At 39.9% G+C, this 22,407-nt stretch overlaps 1 protein-coding gene across 1 annotated transcript; it reads left to right on the top strand.

Annotated features, from left to right (window-relative positions):
- The first annotated feature begins 1,841 nt into the window (after positions 1-1,841).
- Positions 1,842-16,082, top strand: ptges3l (prostaglandin E synthase 3 like). Its single transcript, XM_052038388.1, has 9 exons — positions 1,842-1,911; positions 2,883-3,033; positions 4,909-5,022; positions 6,726-6,792; positions 8,413-8,511; positions 9,297-9,383; positions 11,664-11,717; positions 14,135-14,159; positions 15,816-16,082. Exons 1-8 carry the CDS (start codon positions 1,842-1,844, stop codon positions 14,138-14,140), a joined length of 648 nt encoding a protein of 215 aa, XP_051894348.1. The 3' UTR covers positions 14,141-14,159; positions 15,816-16,082.
- The last annotated feature ends 6,325 nt before the right edge of the window (positions 16,083-22,407 follow it).

Here is a 22,407-nt window from a genome sequence, read left to right as displayed (position 1 = left end):
GTTTTTTCCCCTTTGGAAGATTTTGGTAGGAATTTGGGTGAGGTGACTATGTGCGAAGGAACTGAGCACAGGTAGGTCACGGTATGAAGAGAGTGCGTCCTAGACTTGTCACGAGTGGTACGGATAAGTTCTCATCAGCGACTAAAACCAAGTGGGTCTTTTTTTCATTAAAAATGGCTAACCCTCCACCCAAAAGTTCAACAAAGTTAATGATAAAGTTCGATGCTTTCAGGCCATCTACTGGATGTATTGGTGAAGGAAGATTATGGGGGATGTGAATCTGGTGATGTTTGCTCTCTGTGTAGTCTTCAAGATGCTGTAAGATCCCTATTGTGGTGCTAGGGGATTTCCATGTGGAGTTCCCTGATTAGTTTGTGAGTCGCTGTAAGTTTTCTTCTTAACTCATTTTTTGGATCTGGATGTTGTTGATGAGGTCAGTGTTTGCTGTCCACCCCCAGGTGGTCTTGAGAAGTTGGTGAAGAAGAGTCCTCCTAGTGAAGGTACCCTTAAAGTACTTAAAGTTGGGAGTTTCATCAGCCCTCAAGGAGCACCTTCACTGTCCTGATTTGGATGAAAGTAATGATGTAAGATTGAAATCAGGATGATATGCAACTTGAGGAACCTGTAGTGGCAGTGTTTCCATGAACCTGCTGCCCTCCTCCTCCTGGAAGTGTGAATGGACTTGACTATTGTACAATCATCAATAAACAATTGAAGATGGGAGGAAGGTCATTGATGAAGCAGCTGAAAATGGTTGGGCATAGGACACTGCACTGAGGAACTCTTGGGGTATTGTTCTATGCTAGGATGATTGACCTCCACAAACCACTACCATTTTCCTTTGTTTAAGTTATGGTTTTAGCAATGGAGTACCCTTTTACTCTTGAAACCCCTTGTCTTCAACTTATCCAAGGCTCCTTGAAGCCATACTTGATCAAATGCTGCTAAGGGCAATTACTTCCACCTCTGGAATTCAGCTGCTTGGTTCATGTTTGGATCAAGGCTGTGATGTCCTTGTAAAGCCCAAACTAGGCATTGAGCATTGGTGAGTAGATTAGTGCTCAGTAGAATGTCAATGATGCTTGCTATCACTCTGCTGATGATAGAGAATCGATTGATTGGTGGAAATAGTTGGATTGGACTTCTTGTGACCTCTGATATTTTCCACAGTGTAGGAAAAATGCCAGCATTATAACTGTACTAGAACTGCTTGGCTAAAGCGCAATCTCCAGTGCTACAACTGGAATGTTTTTGGATTCCATGACCTTTGCTCTGTCCAAGGCCCTGAACCATCTATTGTTACATTTGGAGTGAATTGAATTGGCTGAAAATTGGCTTCTGTGATGGTGAAAATCTTAGTAGGAAGCTGAGATGGATCATCTGCTTGGCCCTTTTTGTATTCTATTTTTGGATACATTTTCTTCATTGAACTAGCATTGATTCCCTGGCTTGATTGCATGATAGAGTGAGGGATATACCAGACTGTGGCATTACTGATAGTAGTGATGTACATTTCTGCTGCTTCTGATGGTCCAGAGCACATGAATACCCAACTTGAGTGGTAGATTTGCACTCTATCCCATTTAGCTTGTGTAGGATGGAGGATGTCTTTAGTGTGAAGATGGGACTTTGGTCCTATGTGGTGACTAATATATGAATGCCATTGTGGTTAGTGTTAGTGCTACCAATCCAATCTTGGCAATAGACATTGACACTTCCCAGAGTACATCCTGTACCTTTGCTGTTTTCAATGCTTCATCCAAATAGTGTTCAATGTGGAGGAGCATTGAATTATATCTGAGGGTATTTGGGAATAGATTTCTTTGCCCATATTTGACTCGATGCCACAAGATGTCATCAAGTATGGATTCACCATTGAGGGCTACTCCCTCCTGCCTGTAAGCCACTCTGGTGAGACTAGACATACCTAGGGATTGTGATGAAGGAGCCTGGCATGATGTCTGTAGGGTATGATTCTGAGAGTATGACCACATTGGGCTATTGAAGCATTGAGTCTGTGAGACAGCTCTGCCAGTTTATGCATCTCTCTCCATGTGTTGGTGAGAAGGACTTTGCAGGGTTGATTGGGCCAGGAGCAACTTTGCAGCATTTGGATGTGGTGCTTGGGTCAATGCCAGGTGAACCATTGAGGTCTATTCTCTTTGTGCTTTAATGTAGCAGTTCTGCAGGCCATCTTCGAGTTGGGCATATTGCTGCAGGTCTGGAGATGCATGGAATGCAGACCAGATAAGGATGGTACATTTCCTTCCCAGACTGTCAGTTAAATAGATGGGCTTGAAATAAAAACTGTTTTATCATTATTATTTCTTGTAAATACCAGATTATTAACCTGAATTTAAATTCTACAGCTGCCATGCATGTGTCACTGGATTGTGAGTCCAGCCCTCTGGTTTACTAGTCCAATAAATTAATTACTGCTCCACTGCTTTATTGTTCATGATGTGTTAATGAAGATGCTGAAAGGTATTTTGCTTGTGTGAAGCTGAGTGAAGTGTCATTCATGTTGAATTGTTTTTTCTCTTGGTTTATGCATTCTCAGCCCAAGCTCTACTTGAGGATTAATGCTGCAAAGTCATTTCTGGCAATGGGAGTATGGAGGCCAGCTGATCTCCGTGGCAGAGTCAGTGAGTGACTCAATACATGAGCAACCCTATACTACTCTGGACTGCTGATGCTTTCTGGAGGAATCAGAGAGGGATTGTGGGGCAGAGGGTACAGGGGATGGTGAAGTGAAATTTGAGGCAGCAGAAATGGATGTAATATGGCTGTGGAGGTACTGATGTAAGAAGATGATTCATGGAAATAGCACACCTGCCTCAAGTGAGGGATGCCTTTCATGTTCTTTGTCTATGTGTATTCAGGAAAGATGGAGGAGAGAGTTCTGATCAAAAATGAAGTTACAGCATTAGAAAAGGATGATGTGCTTGAAGGTTTGATCTGTCTGGTTGGAAATGAGGAACAATTTGTAATTAGGCTGCTGGGTTACATTGCAGGTTACCAAGTAGGGGGAAGGTGGTAAGAGCATAGTTGCAGGAAGAATTACGGTATGATTCAAAAACCTTAGAGTGAAAACATGGAACTTTCATTCTCTTAATATGGTCTTGTAAAATAACAATATGAAGAGCAAACAAAAACTTCAAGTATATTCAAGAAAACTACTTGATCAGTATGTTTCCAATCCAGCAAGGAAAAAGCAATGTAGGATTGAATTCTCAAGGGGAGCATGTTACAGTAGGGAAGCCATTAGGGAAACAGCAGTCAAATATCATTTTAAGTTGAGGGGGACTAATTCCAGTGAATTGAAAAGGCATTGACCCTGGTGAATTGGAATAGAAGATTGCTTTATAAATATTTATCTTTCAATGAGTGGCTTTTAAAGAAGATCATCTTTTATAAAAACAGAAAACACTAGGAATACTCCACAGGACAGACTGCATCTGTGGGAAGAGTTAACGTTTCAGGTGGAAGACTGTTTCCATGCTGTATGACTCTTATGACCTCAGTTTTACCCTGTCAGAGACGTCTCCCTTCTCCATCCTCTGTGCAGCTTAACGAGCTTCTTTTGCCTTTTTCCCAGTTCTGATGAAGGCCCTTGGAACAGTTTCTCTTCCCATGGAGGTGAGCTGACCTGCTGAGTATTTCCAGCATTTTCTGTTTTTTTTATTTTGGATTTCTAGCATGTGTAGAATGACACCCCACCCCACAGGAGGAAAGGCAGCATATTATTTGCCTCCAGTTGAAAATAGATTAAGGAACTTTTTCAGTCTCATTTTAATCCACAGGCCATCCCTGGGTTAAGAACGTCTAACTTATGGACACCCTTGTATACGAATAAGGCCCCATAATATTAAATTCAAAAGTCTGACATGGATAATAAGCAATCTGTTGGAGGAACCTGGAAGGTTGAGCAGCATCTCTGGGTGGAAAGGAATCGTTAATGTTTCAAGTTGAAACCCAGCATGAGAGACTGGAACCGCCGACAATTCCTTTCCTCCCACAGATGCTTCTTGACCCACTGAGACTCCAGCAGATTGTTTGTTGTTCCAGATTCCAGCATCTGCAGTCTCTGGTGTGTTTTGTGTCTCCTCTGACTTGCAGAACTAGTTTCCCCTCCCCGCTTTTAGTCATTGTTCTTACCAGTCTTATGTGCTTTTGATACCATTCATGACAATATTATGGAGATGTGGTTACCATATCGACTGATTTTTGTTTTGTGTATTTTCTGACTTGTGAACAAAATCAACTTATGGACCTCCTATATTTAAAAAAAAAAGGGGGTGGCCTGTAAAGAGAATTATGTGAAGATTGGAAATTGATGGCACCTAAAAGAGTTGAGGGAAAGTATGAGACTAGATTAGCAAGCAACGGAAAGTGAAAGTGTAACTAAAAGAAGGGTGAAGTCATCTAGGAACCAAAACTAAGCTAATCCTGTGGAGGCAGAAGGCTTGGGTGTATTAGTAAAAGGATGCTGAGCATTTGTTTTCACCAACTAAGAGAATGCTGTCAATACCACAGTAATGACAGGTATCAGAGAAACTGAATAGGATGAAAATAAATAAGCTTGAGGAACTTAAAAGGTTTGTAATGTTCAAAGTGAAACAAGCTGGTGTATTCAAAGACATGTATGCTCTGCTCAAAGGCACTGATAGGTTTGTAGGATAAAATATCTAGCTCAAAGTTGAGATACAGAGGCAGTTCATCTTTAAAGGAATGGTCCAGTGCCTGCTTCTCCTTAATTTCACCCCCAACCTGATTGTTATCTTTTTATGCAAAGCTATAAACTTGGAAACAAACACTTGCCTTTTATTGTTCTACTTCTAAAAGTCAAAATTTAAATTAGCAAATGACTGACTGCTGTTTGGTTTGCGTTTTCTTTTATTTCTTCAGACAACCAGCAAAGACTCAATGGTATGATCGCAAGAACTATGTGTTTGTTGAGTTCTGCGTAGAAGATAGCAAGGATGTTTATGTTAAAATTGAAAAATTCAGGCTGATCTTTAGGTAAGAAACCCTGCATTTACCCTGACTCATTTCATTGTTATTCATTTAAATGTGCACTGGTGAACAAATATCACGTGATATAAAGTTGCCGTCAAATGTCTTGCATCATGCCCCACTATGCTTTGCGCTACTAGAAGGAGTGAAATGCTCAGTGGTGGGTGATGGAAACTCTGCAGGCTGTCCTTTGGTCAACCTACAATGATTATGCTTTTCCTCATAGACACCTTTTGGAACTTGTTCATAATTAATTCATTATCAGGATATGGGCTTTGCTAGCAGGATCAGTTTATTCATCCGTAGGTTTTTAGGCTTCCAGCTTGAAATGGGTGAAGAATTCTATACTCTATAATGCAAACAGGACCCAGTTCAATTTTGTTGAGTTCTTAAGATTTTGCACAGCTGAGAATTCCTCTGTACATTGACTGCATGCAGTGCTGTGATATTGACAACTGATGCAAGTCATTTTCTCACGCAGACACTAAATGCAGTTTAAGATTTCCATGGGTGTTTTTATGTAAATGATCACCTGTATCTTGCCATGATGCAAAATTCTTGCAAATACCAGGCCCATGGGGATTGTTTTCTTCATAGTACTGAGAGACCTTCCCCAATATTAATCAAAATGAGGTCCAGTAATATATGGAGATGCACAACTATTGTCTTTTTCCCTCAAAAATATTTAAGTTTTCCAAGTTGATGGGAAACAGCAAGGAGAGAATGAAGAAAATTATAAGATGCATTTAACACTATTCTTGAAATATTGAATGAGCAACATTTTAAAATCAATACAATGTTTTCTGCACTTCCACCATTCAAAAAAAAGCCTAAATTGCTGCCGATCTCCTGACTTGCTCTTCAGCATGAAATAAAGCACTATACCTCGTGGGATTACCTGAAAGATGTGGATTTCGCTAACTTCAGCATCACCCAAAAAGTCTGATGCATCCAGTGGTGTCCACTATGCAGAATCCTTGTGTGCAGCCAAATGGAATTTTAGTATTGTATTAGTAGATACATTGATTCTGTTTCAGTTATGTCATTATAAGGGACAGCTGGGACATAATATGGACAGAGAGAAATTTGAGTCAAATTTATACTTCTTAAACACAGTTCATTGGCCACCTGTACAGATGAGGTGGGAATAGTCTGGCATGGAGACATTGGCTGGGTAATCCTAAATTTCCAAAGACTGTGCAGCAGAATAGGGATTAAAAAAGCTGCTCAGTTTGATTATTGAGATATTTTTGTTTCTGTCAAGCATCCCACTCAAGACTCCATAACTGTAACATGAATAAACTGATATATTGGAGAGTGTTTTTATTTATCTTTTTTTTCTGGATCTGGGCAAGGCTTGCATTTGTTGCCCTTCAGAGAGCATTTAACTTGACTACGTTGGTGGATCTGGAGTCACATAGGCCAGACTGGAGAAGGATGATAGATTTCTTGCCCTGAAGGACTTCAGAAAACTGCAGGCATTTTTTTTTTGCTTGTGGCAGTAGTCATTGGTTCTTGGTCCGCAGTGCTGAATGGGTGTTGGAGCATCTACCCCTCCTGACTCTCCACTAACATCCAGCACCACCTTGCCACTGTTGATCCAAGGCAAATTTCTAGCATAAAGCCTGTAAATGCAAGTAATTATATTGATATTTGAGATATTATGAATTAATGTAATTATAATTTCACTTTCTTTTTAAATTCAACAGTTGCAAAACGGCAGATAATACCGAACTTTACAATAACATTGAACTGTACAGCAAAGTGGAGCCAAATGTAAGTCTGCTTTGTGGACAAACATCGCTGTTATCTGAATGAATTTTAATAGCTTCAAAGCATGTATTCAGTGGAAACTTTCATTGTGTCCAGGGTCATGAGAAATGTATTGCTTTTACTCAATATTTAAAGTGGGAATCAAAAATAAAGACCAAAATAATATTGGCCTAGTGTCTGAAGGCCTTGTCTGGTGTAGTGTGAAGCAACACAAACCAGAGGGTTCTACTTTAATTCTTCATTAGTGCTGAGTTAGCTGATCTTTAAATCGAGTAGCTGGTGAGCTGATGCAATTGACATTATTTTCTCTGAGCTAATGAGAATAATGGCCAACTTTCCTCAGCCTCTGCACCGAACAAGTCCTTGACTCCCCTTGCTCTAATTTCTTCAAATTTCACTTCTTTATTGCTCTAAAATTCTCCTGCTTAAATGTTCCAACTCCTGTCAGAGCCCACCGCTGCTCCTTCCAAACCATGACTGTTTCTAAAGGCCTTTTTAGTGATTTCACCATCAAACTTGACTCCTTCAACTATACCATTTTACCTCTCACTATGAACATCTTTTGCCTCTTCAATTCCACTTCTATCTGCTGTTCAATGACTTCATTCTCTTCTCTGCCCTACCTCTCTCTGACTCTTACGACCACACTCTCTAATTCCCAACTTCCTGACATTTGGCCCTCCATTCTGTTTCTGCCGATTTCACCCAAATATCCCTTGCTTGACAATTTGAAGGTCGTCAGGCCCTGCAGTAACCTTGCTTTCTCTCAACTCCACCCTTTCCCTGAAACCAGTCTCGTCTCCATTCCCTCAAGTTCAGGATGTCTGTATCAACCTATAGATAAACTAAACATTAAACAATCTGGTATTAACTGGATTTCATCTATCATTAAATTATCATTGTTCAAATTTATCTTAAAGATCAGTCAAAATATTGAGGGGATATTTGCAGCTCACCAATGGGATTACCTGTACCCAATCAGCCCAGATATTGGTCCCTTTGCTAAATCCACGGTGCCTTTAAGCGTGCGTCTTGGGCAGTACTGTAAGTTAAGGGCTTAATGCCAGTTGAAATGCTCCATGGAGAAATAAATCATCAATAGGTGGAGTAGGTGTTGATATCTTCATCAGCCTTCACTGCCATGAGCTTCAAATAATTTTCTAAATATCCCAAGGGGAAGTTGTGATGATCCAATTTCGCAGGAGCCATGCTTGGCCATCACCTCCTGCCCCCTCTTTGCCATAAACCCTCAGTCCCCTTCCTAGGACAGACACGCGGGTCACTACTGATGAGGCTGGCAGGTTCCTCTTGATGTCTGTGCTCCGATGCAGTAACTGGAGGTGTAACCAGTATTGGTGGCTCTTGCTGAGTATCTTAAAGTAATTTCCTTAAACATATGGTTTAGAAAGATGTTAATCAAGCGGCTCCCAAAAATGTCAATGAATAATGAAGTGCAAAGCTAAATATTGCTTTTTAATGTAGGTTACTTAGACAAAAAGATGGCATATTATTTCATCATTAAATGGTGCATACCTTGCAACTAATACCATACTGCTTTATCGCATTAGGAATTTAGACATCTTTTTCCTTTTGTCATTTTTTTGTTCTTCCTTCACCCAATAGGATTCGAGGCACAAGCGCTCAGATAGGTCCATTACTCTGTTCATGAGGAAAATTGAAGGTAAAAAAGCCTGGCCAAGGTTAACAAAAGACAAAACCAAGGTATGGTTACAGGATAATTAAGTGGGTAAATTGATAATGATTTGGAGCATTTTTAGTGATGTTATAAAAAACCATGGAAGATTGTTTGAAGGCATTGCAGTGTCTTTGGTAATCCCCGCCCAGTTGCAATGTCAGTCTTCCCAGACCCCACTAGCCATACCAAGCAAAAGCTGTTCTGAATATTCAAGCAATGGTTCCCATTGAGAACCACCATTTTTAAGAGCTCGAAGATTGTGCATGTAAGTTTGCACACCTCCCGTGGCTTTGAAATAATGCACAGTTACTGTGGGTGGCAATGCCATGGAAATCTAATTTTTTTTTTACAAGCATGACTCTTTGCTTGTTGCGCTTTTGGAGAGAATGATCCCTATGGTACTGCAATTACCCTGCACTGTGCCATTCCAGTGGGCGATTCTTGCCCATTAGGATTTCTAGGCTGCTCCCTTTGTTTTGTTCATTTTCATTGGTCATTGTAGTAATATTAGTGATTCGGTACACATTAACTCAGTGTTAATGTGACGGATCCACCTGTCGTAATGGGAAGCAAATTTTGCAACACTGGTGCACGTCAGGCTGCCCAGCCCAGGATCAGCAATTGGAAACGCAAACCATTTTCATGGTTGGGGATCAACTAGATGACTTGTTTTGTAATCAAGCTCTATTTGGGTATATACCCATGTCCCAAAAGTAAAATGGTAACCCATGAACTGAATGCCTTTTTTTTCCTAATGTTTACAAAATGGGGAGGAAGATTGGAAAAACTCCTGTCTGTTTTTCTCCTACAGCACGCGTGGTTAGCTGTGGACTTTGATAACTGGAGAGATTGGCACGATGATGATGAGCAGATGATTGACTTGGAGCACTATGCAAATGCAAGTTGAACTTCTGGAACACTATTAGCTAGTGTTAAAGAGACCTTTAACTCCCTTCTAGTGCAAAATAATGACAAATTACATTATGCTAAGCATCTGTAATTTAAAATAGACTGCTTGTGTAAGGATGATATTCCAAATATGCAAAGCCTATTCCCTTTCATGCCACTGTAACTACTGGACTTGCTGTTAACTCCTTTAATCATCTTTGTTGTTTTAGTTTCAGTAATTGGTTCTTAAATATTCATCACTGTGTCGCCACCTGTCACCTGCAACCTTGTCCAATCATGCAGCATGATTCCCAGAAAACAACACTTGCGTTTCCCTATTAATAGCACGCTATTTAAAAAAGACACCAAGTATGCTAGAAAACCATCCCTTTAACAATCTTTAAAACCTGTGGATCCTCGTTCCTTGCCACCACCCTGCCCCTGATTATGTTCCTGTTCAGTTTACTGTTAGAACAGCCAGCAAACCAATATTTTTTCCATGCCATTAACATCAAACCAATTTTTCTTCATTTTCTATGGTTAAATCTTTTAGTTCCCTTATGATTAATTATTTTTTAAGATTCTCTTGTGTGTTCCTTCATCATAATGCGGCCCATAAAGTACTTTGGAAAAAGTAGTCAACAGATGAATAAAATAATATATACAAACTAGGCTGTGATTTTTAGCACATTAACTAATCCATTCCCTTCCTTAGCCTTTGCTGTGAATTGATATGTTTTGTTCTGAGCCTGGGTGGCGCTAAAGGCTGACAGACTGTCACTTGTTGCTTCTTTCCCACTGACCCAGACACACTTTAGAACCATAGAACCATAGAACCATACAGCACAAAACAGGCCCTTCGGCCTACCATGTTGTGCCGTCCATCAGACCACCCTCACACTACCTAACCCCTTCCTCCCGCATATCCCTCTATCTCACATTCCTCCATATGCCTATCCAACAAGCTCTTGAACCTGTTCAATGTATCAGCCTCCACCCCCACCCCAGGCAGTGCATTCCATGCACCAACCACTCTCTGGGTGAAAAACCTCCCTCTGACATCTCCCCTGGACCTCCCACCCATAACCTTAAAGCCATAAGGTCTCTCCTATTTTTGTCAGGCTGTGATTGGGTGAGGTACGTGAGGTTGTGATTTGCTTGGTGGGTGGGGCGGGGAGGGTACGGGGGAAGGGGATGCAAGGATGTACTGCTGAGGCTTTATAAGGTGTTGGTCAGACTGCATTTGGTTTATTGTCAGCAATTTTGGGCCCCGTATCATAGGAAAAACATGTTTGCCTTGGGGAGGTTCCAGAGGAGGTTCACAAGAATGATCCTGGGAATGAAAGGCTTAGCACATGAGGAGCATTTGATGGCTTTGGGTCTGTATTCGATGTTCAGAAGGATAAAGGGGGGGGAGGGGAAGTGGAATCTCATTGAAACCTGCTGAATTCTGAAAGACCAGGATAGAGTGGATGTGGAGCTGAAGTTCCCATTAGTAGGAGGATCCAAGGGCACAGCCTCAGAATAAAGGGACATCCCTTTAAAACTGAGATGAGGAGGAATTTCTTCAGACAGGGAGTGGTGAATCTGGAATTGGTTGCCATAGAGGATGGTGGAGGTCAAGTTATTGGGTGTATTTAAGGCAGAAATTGATAGGTTCTTGATTGATAAAGGGGTTAAGGGTTACTGGGGGAAGGCAGGAGAATGGGGTTGAAAAAGAATCAGCCATAGTTGAATGCCAGAACAGACTCGATGGGCCAAATGGCCTAACTCTACTCCTATATCTTGTGGGTGGAAATACAGTTGAAGAGTGGTTGGAGGGGTGGGGGGGGGATCATGAGGGAGATAAACTTACTCGGGGAGTGTTCCTGATGCTGGTTCAGGAAGAGCAGCTTCCCTTCAAGTTGCACAAAAGCAGGCCGCACAGACCTTAATGGGGTGTGGGTAAAAATTACGGAAGTGGTGTGCAGACGTGCATTGCGCACAGCTGGATACCACTACGTATGCATCAAACTCGGAATATCTGACAGAGAAATCACAGACTTCACTGCAATTTTCCATTAAGTTTTATCTTTCATTATCAGTTTTTGAATATTACATAGTTCAACCTCCAGGTATGTATGATTTATATCTACAGTACCAGGATATAATCTTTTTACCATATGATTTTATAAAATGTTGTCTTAAATCTTCAGTATTTGCACTTTTAGTGGGGAAACATGTTTGATATCAAGAGGTTATACCTCAGGCCCTTGCATTCTTATCCTCAGCTTAAACTTTTATTTTTCAGATGTTGAAAGATCTAAAGGACACCGGGAAGCCTCCTACAATGGATGATCTAGACGTAAATATTCAACCATAGTGAAAATGTTATTAATTGACACAAACCAATTCATTTTAACTTGTAGTTTAATTTGCTGGCCAAAGTCCAGCAAAGAGAAGAAAGTCATAGATATAGATATCAACAGTGGAAGCCAAGGACAGGCTTCCTTTTCCATGTGTTTTTGGATCATTTGGGCAGAGTGAATGCAGGAGAATTGGACAGAGATGACTGTAAACACATCAGCCTCTAGTGCAGGAACTGGGAAATGGAATCTTGCATAGTGACTGGCATTCTCAACTATTAGAAATCCTAAACAACTGTTATGGAGAGAGAACAAATAAGACAACTACTGTTGGGTAGCTCTTGGTAGATAAATGCTCAACAAAAACCCCAAGAATGTCCTAACCCTTTTGACTGGGAGATGAATTAGTTTGCCACCTACACTTTTATCTGTGTGTTGCAGGCAAATGATCGGCCATGTTGAATTTCTGGTTGCAGTGTTATCTGTGCTTGTTTACATTAAATGGAAACAGAATTCCCTTGTGGTGGTTCTGTAACTAGTAATCACATTCCCGTAACAAGTTATAAAGCTGAAATGAATAAATTTCATAGTTTGTGGGTTGGCATCCTAGTGTATATAATGTACAAATGTAATTCACTGATGGACTTGCTGTGACTTGTATATAGTTAACATTTTAGTTTGTTATAAAGTTCCTGAGCAAGAATAACAGTGGAGGGATAATAAATGCACTAGCATTGTACGTATCCTGACAATGATCTTGATCTATTCAAACTGAGGCAAAATGTGACAACCAATCATTGGAAGGGTGCATTATAATTGACACTGAAAGTAAATCTGTTTATTTTACTCATTTTCTGAAGTATTGTGTTGATTATCTTGCATTTACTTTGCCACTCTGCTGGAAATTTGCTACATTTGGATGCATTTCAACAATTGTCCTCCAATTATCACAGCAGCTTGTTGTTCTATACAATTGCCAGCCCGATAAAATTGTTAGATAAATATTGATAAACATTTATTAAAGCTAATTGCTTTCACACCCATGTTTGATCCAAGTACCTGTAAAGGAACAGAAAGACTGTTTGAATGGTGTGGGTGTTTTTCACCATCTCAGTAAAGTATTAAAACATTGTAATGCAGCTGACCCATACAGTGCAGGAGTAATGGACAGAGATCCAGACAGTTTTAAAACTTTGGTACCAGTTGACATTTAGCTTCTGATGCTCCTGCAAAGTGCAATCTCTGAACTTAAAGTTGTATTTGGCTGTTTGGTTAGGTTCCTGCAGTCAGAGCATCTGCTGACAGCTTAGGGCTCTGTGGACAAAGTGTAACTAATTTGCATAAATGCACATGGCTCCTACCTGACAGAGAGAGACATTTCATTGGCTGAAAAACTGAGTGCTTTCAAACCATATCCAATGATGGATGAGTGTGTACCTTACCTGCTCCATTTTAACTGTTTTTCCTATTGACTGCTGTTTATCACTAGGCAGGAGATGGGGAATTTAAAATTTCTTCTAGGAAGTTGCGCTAATTCCTCAATGTATAAATTATTGCAATCACGTCATTGACTTTGAAACTTTTGGAGTCATCAAGCAATACAGGCCCTTCGGCCTGAAGAGTCCATGCCAACCATGGTGCCCACCCATCTAATCACAATTTCCTGCATTTGGCCCATATCCCTCTGCCCTGCCCCTGCATGTACCTATCTAAGTGCTTCTTAAATGATACTGTTCTTCCTTCCTTAACTACTGCCTCTGGCAGCTCATTCCATATACTCACCACCCTCTTTGTGGACAAAGTTGCCCCTTAATTCCTTTTAAATCTTTCCCCTCTCACCCTAAATCTATGCCCCCTAGTTTTGGAGTCCCCTACTCTGGGGTGGGGGTGGGGGAAGACTGCTACCATCCACCTTATCGATTCCCCTCATGGTTTTATAAACTTCTATAAGATTGCCCCTCATTCTCCTATACTTGAAAGGAATAAAGACCTAGCCTGGCCAACCTCTCCCTACAACGCAGGCCCTCTAGTCCTACCAACATCCTCGTAAATCTTTTCTGCACTCTTTCTCCAGTTTAACTACGTCTTTCCTATAACAGGGTGACCAAAACTACACAGTGATCCAAGTGCAGCCTCACAAATGACTTGTACAACTGCAACATGATGTCCCATCTCTTGTACTTTGTGCAAAGTCCAAGTGAATCACAGCACTAAGGAATAGGCAGTACCAAAATATTCATGATGCATTTCATCCAGCCTCTTTGATTTACAAAGCTCTGCTTAACAAAAATTTTCCAAGAACATATCTGTTTTGTAAATTGAGAAATGACAGTACATTTTGGCTTTTATTTTCATGTGCAACATTGTCTGTTTTTCCTAATTCTTCTCTAATTTTTCCTAATTTTTCTCTCTCTAGGATTAGCTTCAGGATAATGTTGAAGGTACGTTTAAGAAAAACATGCTGTTGCTAGTGTGAATGACACCGGTTTTGCAACAATACCTCTAAGAATGTAGTACAGTGCCACGTTTACATGAGCAGAGTGCACCAAGTCATATGTGTACTTACAAGGTTGACCAAATATTACTAGGAGCATTGGTAAATGTAGTGCAATATGCAGAGTCCTGCTGTGGCATCTGGTGAATCCTGTTTGCCGTGTCAAAGAATGTATTTGATATTTTTTTAATGGCAAGCAATGAAATATCAACAGTTGGTGTGTGGCTAGAGTTGGGATTGGGAACACCAGGGTCCAGAGTGTGAGCCAGGTGTGCAGGGAGCCAAGTTCCGCAGTGTGGGGAGGGCTTGTGCCCAGGATTGGAGGGTCAGGAATACATGTAGATTTGTGGTCAAAATCGAGGTCCAGAGTGCTTGATGTATATCAGTTTATTTTGATAAGCTGAACCTTTGCATAGAGGAGGGGTTTCATGGAGAGGTTGATGTTATTGCAGCCAGAGTGTCATTGTCTGCAACCTTAGTGGTGTCCATGTTTCTTTTTGATATATGTGATGTTTGTGCCCCTATCACTCATGAATAATGAGGATTTGGTGGAAATCTAGGCAATGGAAAAAGGGAAAAGTTGATAGGACATACATGAAGCTTTATATTATTAGTAGTAAAAATGCATAAATCTAGCAAAGAGCAGGAATTTGTCCTCCATCTCAAACATGCAAGTACCTGTTTTTGTGCATTTTGTCCTGAAATTCAGCACAGTATAGCATGCAGCTTTAATTATATTGTAGCTAGCCATTGTGAACCCATTTCTTGAACTCTTCTTTAAGTTAAAGCTTGAATGAAGATCTGCAGACAGAAAATGGATTGTCATAAGTTTGTCTCCCCTCAAAGTGTAGAATGATAATCTGAAATTTATTTGCATATATACTTTACAGAATATGCTGACAGCACGTGTTAAATCATAAGATATGTAAATGAGAGCTAGTTACTACTGTTTTTCATAGAAGCTTGTGCAATAAACTAACAGATACAAGAGTGATTTCTATAAAATATGTGCATAACTGTTACAATCAAAGGGCACACCAATGTGTATATCTGAAACTTAAGAACTAATTTTTGTTTTTATTGGTACAAATCGTAAGAAACCACGTGAAGGAAATGATAATTCACATGCTGCAATTAGTAAGTTGCCCAGGCATCTGTAACCAGTGTAGGGTTCAAAGTGCAAAGGTATATTAAGTAATCAAAAAAAAATGAAGTCCATTGAAACACACTGTAACCATTATAACTGCTAAAGCCCACGGAGGAGGCAGAATCACACTTGGAAATAGCTGTTAATCATTTGCCATTCGCTATTAACTAAACTTAACTAATCTATACGCCAGCCTCACCATCGTGCTTCATGGTACAGCAGAGGAGATGTGGAATTTGAGAAAAATCAAAATATTGACTTATGTTTGGCTGTATAAGCTGTAGAAATCTTGGTTCTTGTCCCACTTTTTAATTTTAACTAAACCTTTTACCTGCAAATAATTCTGAAAAATGACATCAAGGAATAGAAAATTATGAATTATTGAAAGATTTAACAGTTTATTGACAAAATAAGTCTGAACACTATTTTCATTTGTTTTTGAACTGACACCTCTAGGTTTATAGTCAGAAGAACACCAGCAGCACAAAACAGGAAGAAGCCACAAAAGCTGTCAAAACAATTTTTTTGTATTGAATTTTTTAATCTTTTAGAAAATGCTTCCTCATAATAGCAACTGCTGAAGATTGGCATATTGTCTAATGTCTATTTAAATTGAATCATTGGCTGTATTTGAGGTATGAAAGAAAACTGTGATCTCCAGACTGTTCAGTACATGCCTTGAAATTGCACATAATTGTGACCAGGATTGTACTATACTGTCTAATCAAGAAACAGATGGGGGGGGGGGGGGGGGTGGGAATAACCACTTAGTCCGAAACAACTTCCCTGAAAGGCTGTTCCAATGCAAAACAAAATGACTTGCTAATAATTTTTGGAAGTTGATCTTTTTAGCATTTGATTAGCATGATTCAGTTTGGGAATTGAAAGGGGATTATTGCCAAAAAAAATTGATCACTGTGATTAAATAATTTTGAGAAAATAATTGCCTTTGCTATTCTATTTCTCTCAAGTTTATTTGACTGATGCCTACCTGGGGCTTGCTTTTCTTTTTTTAGTTTCAGCCATACTAATTACAATCCCTGCTAACCCTTGCTGATGTCTCTTCTTTCCCCAACTGTCACTTTGTCGATCATCAAAGTTTTTTTTTTCTCCTTGCCTCCCTCTCTTGCTCCATTCTGTTGATCCAATTGCTTTGGAAAATTAACTGCCAATCATTCCAGCCTTAAGGCAAGGTCTCTGTAATGGACACATCACCACATCTGTTGAGCTGAATTAGTGCTTCAAATGTATTCTTCCAACCTGTGCATTCATGTTCATGATTCTTATTCCAGTAATTACTCTACCTTATACACATCCTTGCTTGTACTTGATACAAGTTAAGATTGTATCTCTCACAATTTTGACCCATTACAAACTATTTACTGATGCTGTACAGGCAACTTACTACATTTTTAAATGGCCTCTTTCACTAGGTGGTATTTGCTATAATCTATTTAGTTTCCTGAACATTTATCTTTTTATACTTTGAGTCTCATAATCTCAGATATACTGTGGCAATAAAAATGAAACAGTTGTGTCCCTTTTTTTTATGGTTTAACTAGCTTGTTGCAATGTGTTTGTTTTAAGTTAGTTATTATTTCACATATCGAAACTGAAAAGCAACAAACAAATTTAATGTCAGCTAAAGAGATGACTGATGCATAGTTGAAGTTTATGAGAGGAGTTTAAAAATTTCTTTTGTGCATTTTCAACTCTAATCTGTTTATTCTTGCCTTGTAGCCTGGCAGAACACTGGCACCAATTGAAGTGATCAGGAATTTTAAGCCCTGTAATTTGGAAAGACCTGTGCATCTGCATGGCATCACTGGGATAGATCCCAGATGTACTGGTGTATTGCTTCTCTCCAATTTAAGGCATTGGTTGTGATTTTAATGCTTTATTTATGGAAAAGAGATTATAATACCTGAGACACTGATTGCTGCTGTCCAATGCAAGTGCTTCAATGTTGAACTAAAGAGGAAGAACAAAGTTTGGAAAGCAGAATTCCAGCAATACTCTTTGAAGGTTAGCTATGATAGTATAGAACGGAGAAACCAATGTCCCTAGCACATTTTGTGTTTTGAATTCATTCTAGCCAAAGAATCAGAAAGTATCAGAATTCAAAGCAAATGAATTCCACATTTTAAAAAAAAACTTAAATTTCCTGAAACAGAATTTCTCACTTGCACAGTAATTTTGTGTAATGATTACAATCTACAAGTTATTTAAGGCCTGAACTTACACCAAAACAAAGGATCGCTCTCGAATCCAGTTAGACCCTGTAAAGTTTCCCACTTCACTTGCATTTTAAAACATCAGTGTTCATCTATGCTCTTGATGCCAATGTTACAAGTGTTGTGTAATTATAGATTGAGTTTAGTTGTTTCTGTGAAAATTCTGATTGCCACATTTTAGTAAGGATGTGAAGGTCCTAGGGAAGTGGAAAATAGATTTACTAGAATGGTTCCAGGGATGAGGGATTTTTTTCATTGCAAGATAGACTAGAGATCATGGAATTGTTTTCCTGGAAATAGAGGTGGATGATAGTGAGACTGATTGAGACCTGGTCATTAGAGGGAAACTGTTCCCATTAGTAGATAGGTTAAGAAGGAGGGGACGCTGATTTAAAACTTTAGGAAATAGATACAAGGGAGATGTGAGGCAAAATCATCTTTATTGAAAGTAATTAGGAGCTGGAGTAGTGGATAAAAAATCAACTGGTCCCTTCGAAAGGGAATTGGATAGGCACTTGAAAGAGAATAATTTGCTGGGCAATGGGAAAGGGACAGGGGAATAGAACTGACAGGATTGCTCTACTAGGAGCTGGCACAGAGTCATTGGGTTGACTGGCTACCTGCTGCAGTGATTCTTTGACTAACAAAACTGTATACATGCTTGATTTTCTGGGCATTGGATTGGGAAGATGGTAAAAATCAAGCTGCCAAACCTAGAAAGCTGAAATAAAAAGCTGGAAACATCCTGCAGGAGATGGCAGTACAGATGCCACCTGATCTGCTGAGTGTTTTGAGCATTTTCTGCTTTTTATGTCAGGAAGACAGTGGACATCTTTTCTGTTCGTAGTCTACCCCAATTACTGTGTAATGTTCTAATAATGTGTTGGCTGGCACCATTTCTCAGCCACAAATTAATTACTGCAGTCACACATTGGAGGAAGCAAGGGAACAGTATTTGTAACTGGGTTAGACCATCCAAGTATTTAAAAAAAATCCTTGTTTAACCATAGCAGGAGAAATCGGTCTCTGAAAATCTTGGATATCATTTAGATGCCAGTATTACCAATGTTTAATTCATTGGCTGTACAGCCGATTAATTAATGTAGAATTCAATTCCATGTCATCTAAGTCAGTGATAATAAATCTGATTCTGATCTTTTATACTTCAAATCAATCAGTATGTTCACTGGTTGGCAGTAACGAACTGTCTTGATCTGCTTCATTCATTCATGCATGAAGGTATAAAGCACCCCAACCATTCACTCCCTCCACTAATGGCAGCTGTAAATGTGTGCCATCTATAAACTGTACTGCAGTTGCTCACCAAAGTTTCTTTGACACCATCTTCCAAACCCAAGACCTCTACTACCGAGAAAGACAAGGCGAGGTGGTGTAAGGAAACACCTGTAGATTCACCTCAAGTTACAGAGCTTGGAAATGTAATCACCATTCCATTGTCGTCAATGGCTCAAAATGCTGAAACTCCCCAATTGTCAAAGCTGTGGGAGAGCTCCATAAATGCAATTAAAATATACTTTGTTAATGCAATGATCACCTAGGAGAGCAATGTTTCCAGTCAGTGTGGTGAGCATGTGATTGCAAACTGGAAACTTTTAGCTGTCAAGACTAATCGCATGTCCCCTCCCCCACTGGAAAAAAAACTGATTCATAGGCTGCAGATGTAATGCCTCAGTAATCGTGACAACATAATGTGCCTGTACCTCTGTTGATGTATGTTAGGGAACTGATGTGGCTTAGATTTGAACTTCTGTTAACACCTTGCTTTTGATTAGTGTTGATACAGTTGTGAAAGGAATAAACAGTAATGTACACGTCAGTGCCACCACTTTCCATAACAAGGAGTTTTTAATATTCTCCTGTAGTGGTGCTGATTGCTATCAGTGCATGCCATTTAAGTCAGAATGTAATTGAGGCTGCAGATGGAATGAATTGCGCACTGTCTATGTCATCAACCATCCCCCAAGGAATGATGATTCCCCTGGGTTGGAGCTTACTAGGTCTGGCCAAGAAATTCAGCAGTTGAGCTGACTCATTATCGGAGCTATAAGGGAAGTGAATGAGGTAAGATAGTCACTAATAATCTGGTTTGAAAGTCAGTCTCTGATGGAGACTATTGGCCTTGTTGTTAATCTCCTCCATTCCACATGGAAACATTGCACTAACTTGTATGAACCAGCTGCCATTTTCATAAGCAGTGGGTTTTATGGTCTTAAGTCTCCCTTTGTGGAAAGCTGGATGCTTCAGTAATGTACTTAGATCCAGCACCAATAGTTTGCAGTCTGATTTTAAATTTTAGGATTGATCAGCAGGTTGGGGAACTCAGCAGTAAAAGGGAAGAAGACACTTCTGGTTCCACAAGGACATGCCTTTCCAACAGACTCTGTGGACAAAGGGAGTAGAAGTGTTTCCCCTCAGCCTTTAACCTTCCCCTGCCAATCACATCCTATCTCCTCCCAATCCTTTTTGGCGCCCCCCCCCCCCCCCATCTCCTCAACAAACTCCAATGCCGTGATCATGGGGGACTTCTTACTCTCCACCATCAGTTGCTCAGGACCAGCCGTGGTCTCCCATTGGTGGTTTACTTGTCCAGTGACTGAACAGGCATTAATTTGGCCACTGTTGGCCTGGAAATGACAATGTTAATGAGGTCATGCCACTAAATTTGGCAAGATCTACCTGTCCTAGGCCTTGCAGATCTACCTGTCCTAGGCCTTGCTGGGTCTTTCAGCCCCTCCTCTCTCAATCTTCTGGGGCAATTATTTGTTTTCCAAGTGATGTTAAGTTCCTCAAAGGACAAGAAGAGCTGTAGTTCCACACAAAGCACACTTGTGTGTTCACTCCTCAGCTAAAGGAAAGAAAATCTCTCCAAACTATTGTATAGTATATACTTAAAAATAATTAAGGAAGGCTAGGTATCAACAAAGCTCTTGCATGACCCACATTATCATAAAGTGCTTAACAAGTCATAAAGTACTCAGTCAATGCTTAAATCTGGAAAATGTGACACGAAATTTATACTCAGCAAGCTCCCACATTACATCACTGAACAGATCATCTGTTCTAGTGATATTAGTGGAGGGATAAATATTAACCAGGACAGAAGCATAAACTTCCTCACTTCTAAACAGTACCTTGGGATTTTGGCAGTCTAGACAGCAGAAGCTGTGGCCTTTGTTTAACATCTCCTCTGAAGGACAGTGCTTCCAGGTTTGGAACTTTGTGTTCTGGAGTGGGACATGAACCCATTATCTTCTGACTCAGAGGCAAGGACACTCTTACGAAGCCACAGTTGACATTTAAACAATACAGTTTTTTGTTTGTGCGGCTACTATTTATAAGTTCTGTACAGTCAGATCACAGTCAAAATAAGGCTTAAGGAGAGCACAGGTTTTGCCATTTCTCCTCATGCTGACTTTTACTGTGCAATCAGTTTACCTCTTTCAGTAATTTCAGTAATGCCAGTAGATTCTTGGTGTTCTGTTTTTAATGGAATGGTAAACAAAACAAATTGAATCTTTAATTAAAATGAATGTTCCATACAGCGAATGTAGAGGAGACTTATACCTTATATCTTGAAGATATCCTCAATGGCAGGGAGTGTTGTGCCTGCGATGGAGCTGGCTGAGTCTACAACCCTCTGCAGCCTCTTACGATACTGCACATTGGAGCCTCCATACCAGGCAGTGATGCAATCGGTCAGAATGCTCTCCACTGTACGTCTGTAGAAATTTGCAAGTGTTTTTGGTGACGTACCAAATCTCCTCAAACTCCTAATGAAGTAGAGCCACTGGTGTGCCGCCTTCTTGATTGAATCAATGTGTTGGGCCCAGGATAGATCCTCTGAGATGTTTACACCCAGGACCTTGAAGCTGCTCACCCTTTACACCACTGACCCCTCAATGAAGACTGGTGTATGTTCTACCGACTTCCCCTTCCTGAAGTCCACAATCAATTCCTTGGTCTTGCTGATATTGAGTGCGAGGTAGTTGTTGTGACACCACTCAACCAGCCAATCTGTCTCATTCCTGTATGCCTCCTCATCACCATTGTTTTAACAGTGCTATATAATTAAACATTGTCATTGAAATATTACTACAATGCAGAAAGAGGCCATTCAGCCCATCGGGTCCTCACAAGCTCCTGGCAGAGCAATGCCATCTGTCCCATTTCCTCTCTTATATCCCTGTACCCCTGCAACTTATTCTTCTTTACATGCTCATCAACTTTGATCCCTGTACCATTTACCTACAGTAGGGGGCCATTTAGCCTACTAGTTCCTCTTTAGCATATGAGAAGAAATTCAAGCACCCTAAGGAATCCCAAACAGTCGCGGAGAGAACATGTAAATGAGACATAAAAAAGCACCAGAGTTCAGGATCAAATCCAGGTCCTTTGAGCTATGAGGCAGCACCAACAACTATGCCTTAGATTTTTAGTGGCTAAATATTTTTATCTATATATTATTTATATTATTTTATCTCTAGGAAAGCAAAAATGATATTTTTAGGAATCTAATACTGAGGGATCGTAATGACAGCTGCATCTTTGAAAATACTTTTTCTTCAAATGTGGCTGTGCAGAATGTTTTGCTGTGGAATCTAACTGAGCTAATTATGTACAGGATTATTACAGAAGCACAGAATTAAATACAAATGTACTATATTTCACCAATGAGAAAAACATATAAATATTCAGTAATTAATTGCAAACATTAAGCAATTCTAGGATAACGTCCCAACAAAATGGGTTATGACATTGCATTTATTTTTATAGTTTTTGGTGTTTCAATTTAT

Source organism: Pristis pectinata, chromosome 25, assembly GCF_009764475.1.
Source record: "Pristis pectinata isolate sPriPec2 chromosome 25, sPriPec2.1.pri, whole genome shotgun sequence".
NCBI classification, from domain to species: Eukaryota; Metazoa; Chordata; class Chondrichthyes; order Rhinopristiformes; family Pristidae; genus Pristis; species Pristis pectinata.
Note: the sequence above shows the minus strand (reverse complement) of the source record. Positions and strands in the feature narration are given on the sequence as shown.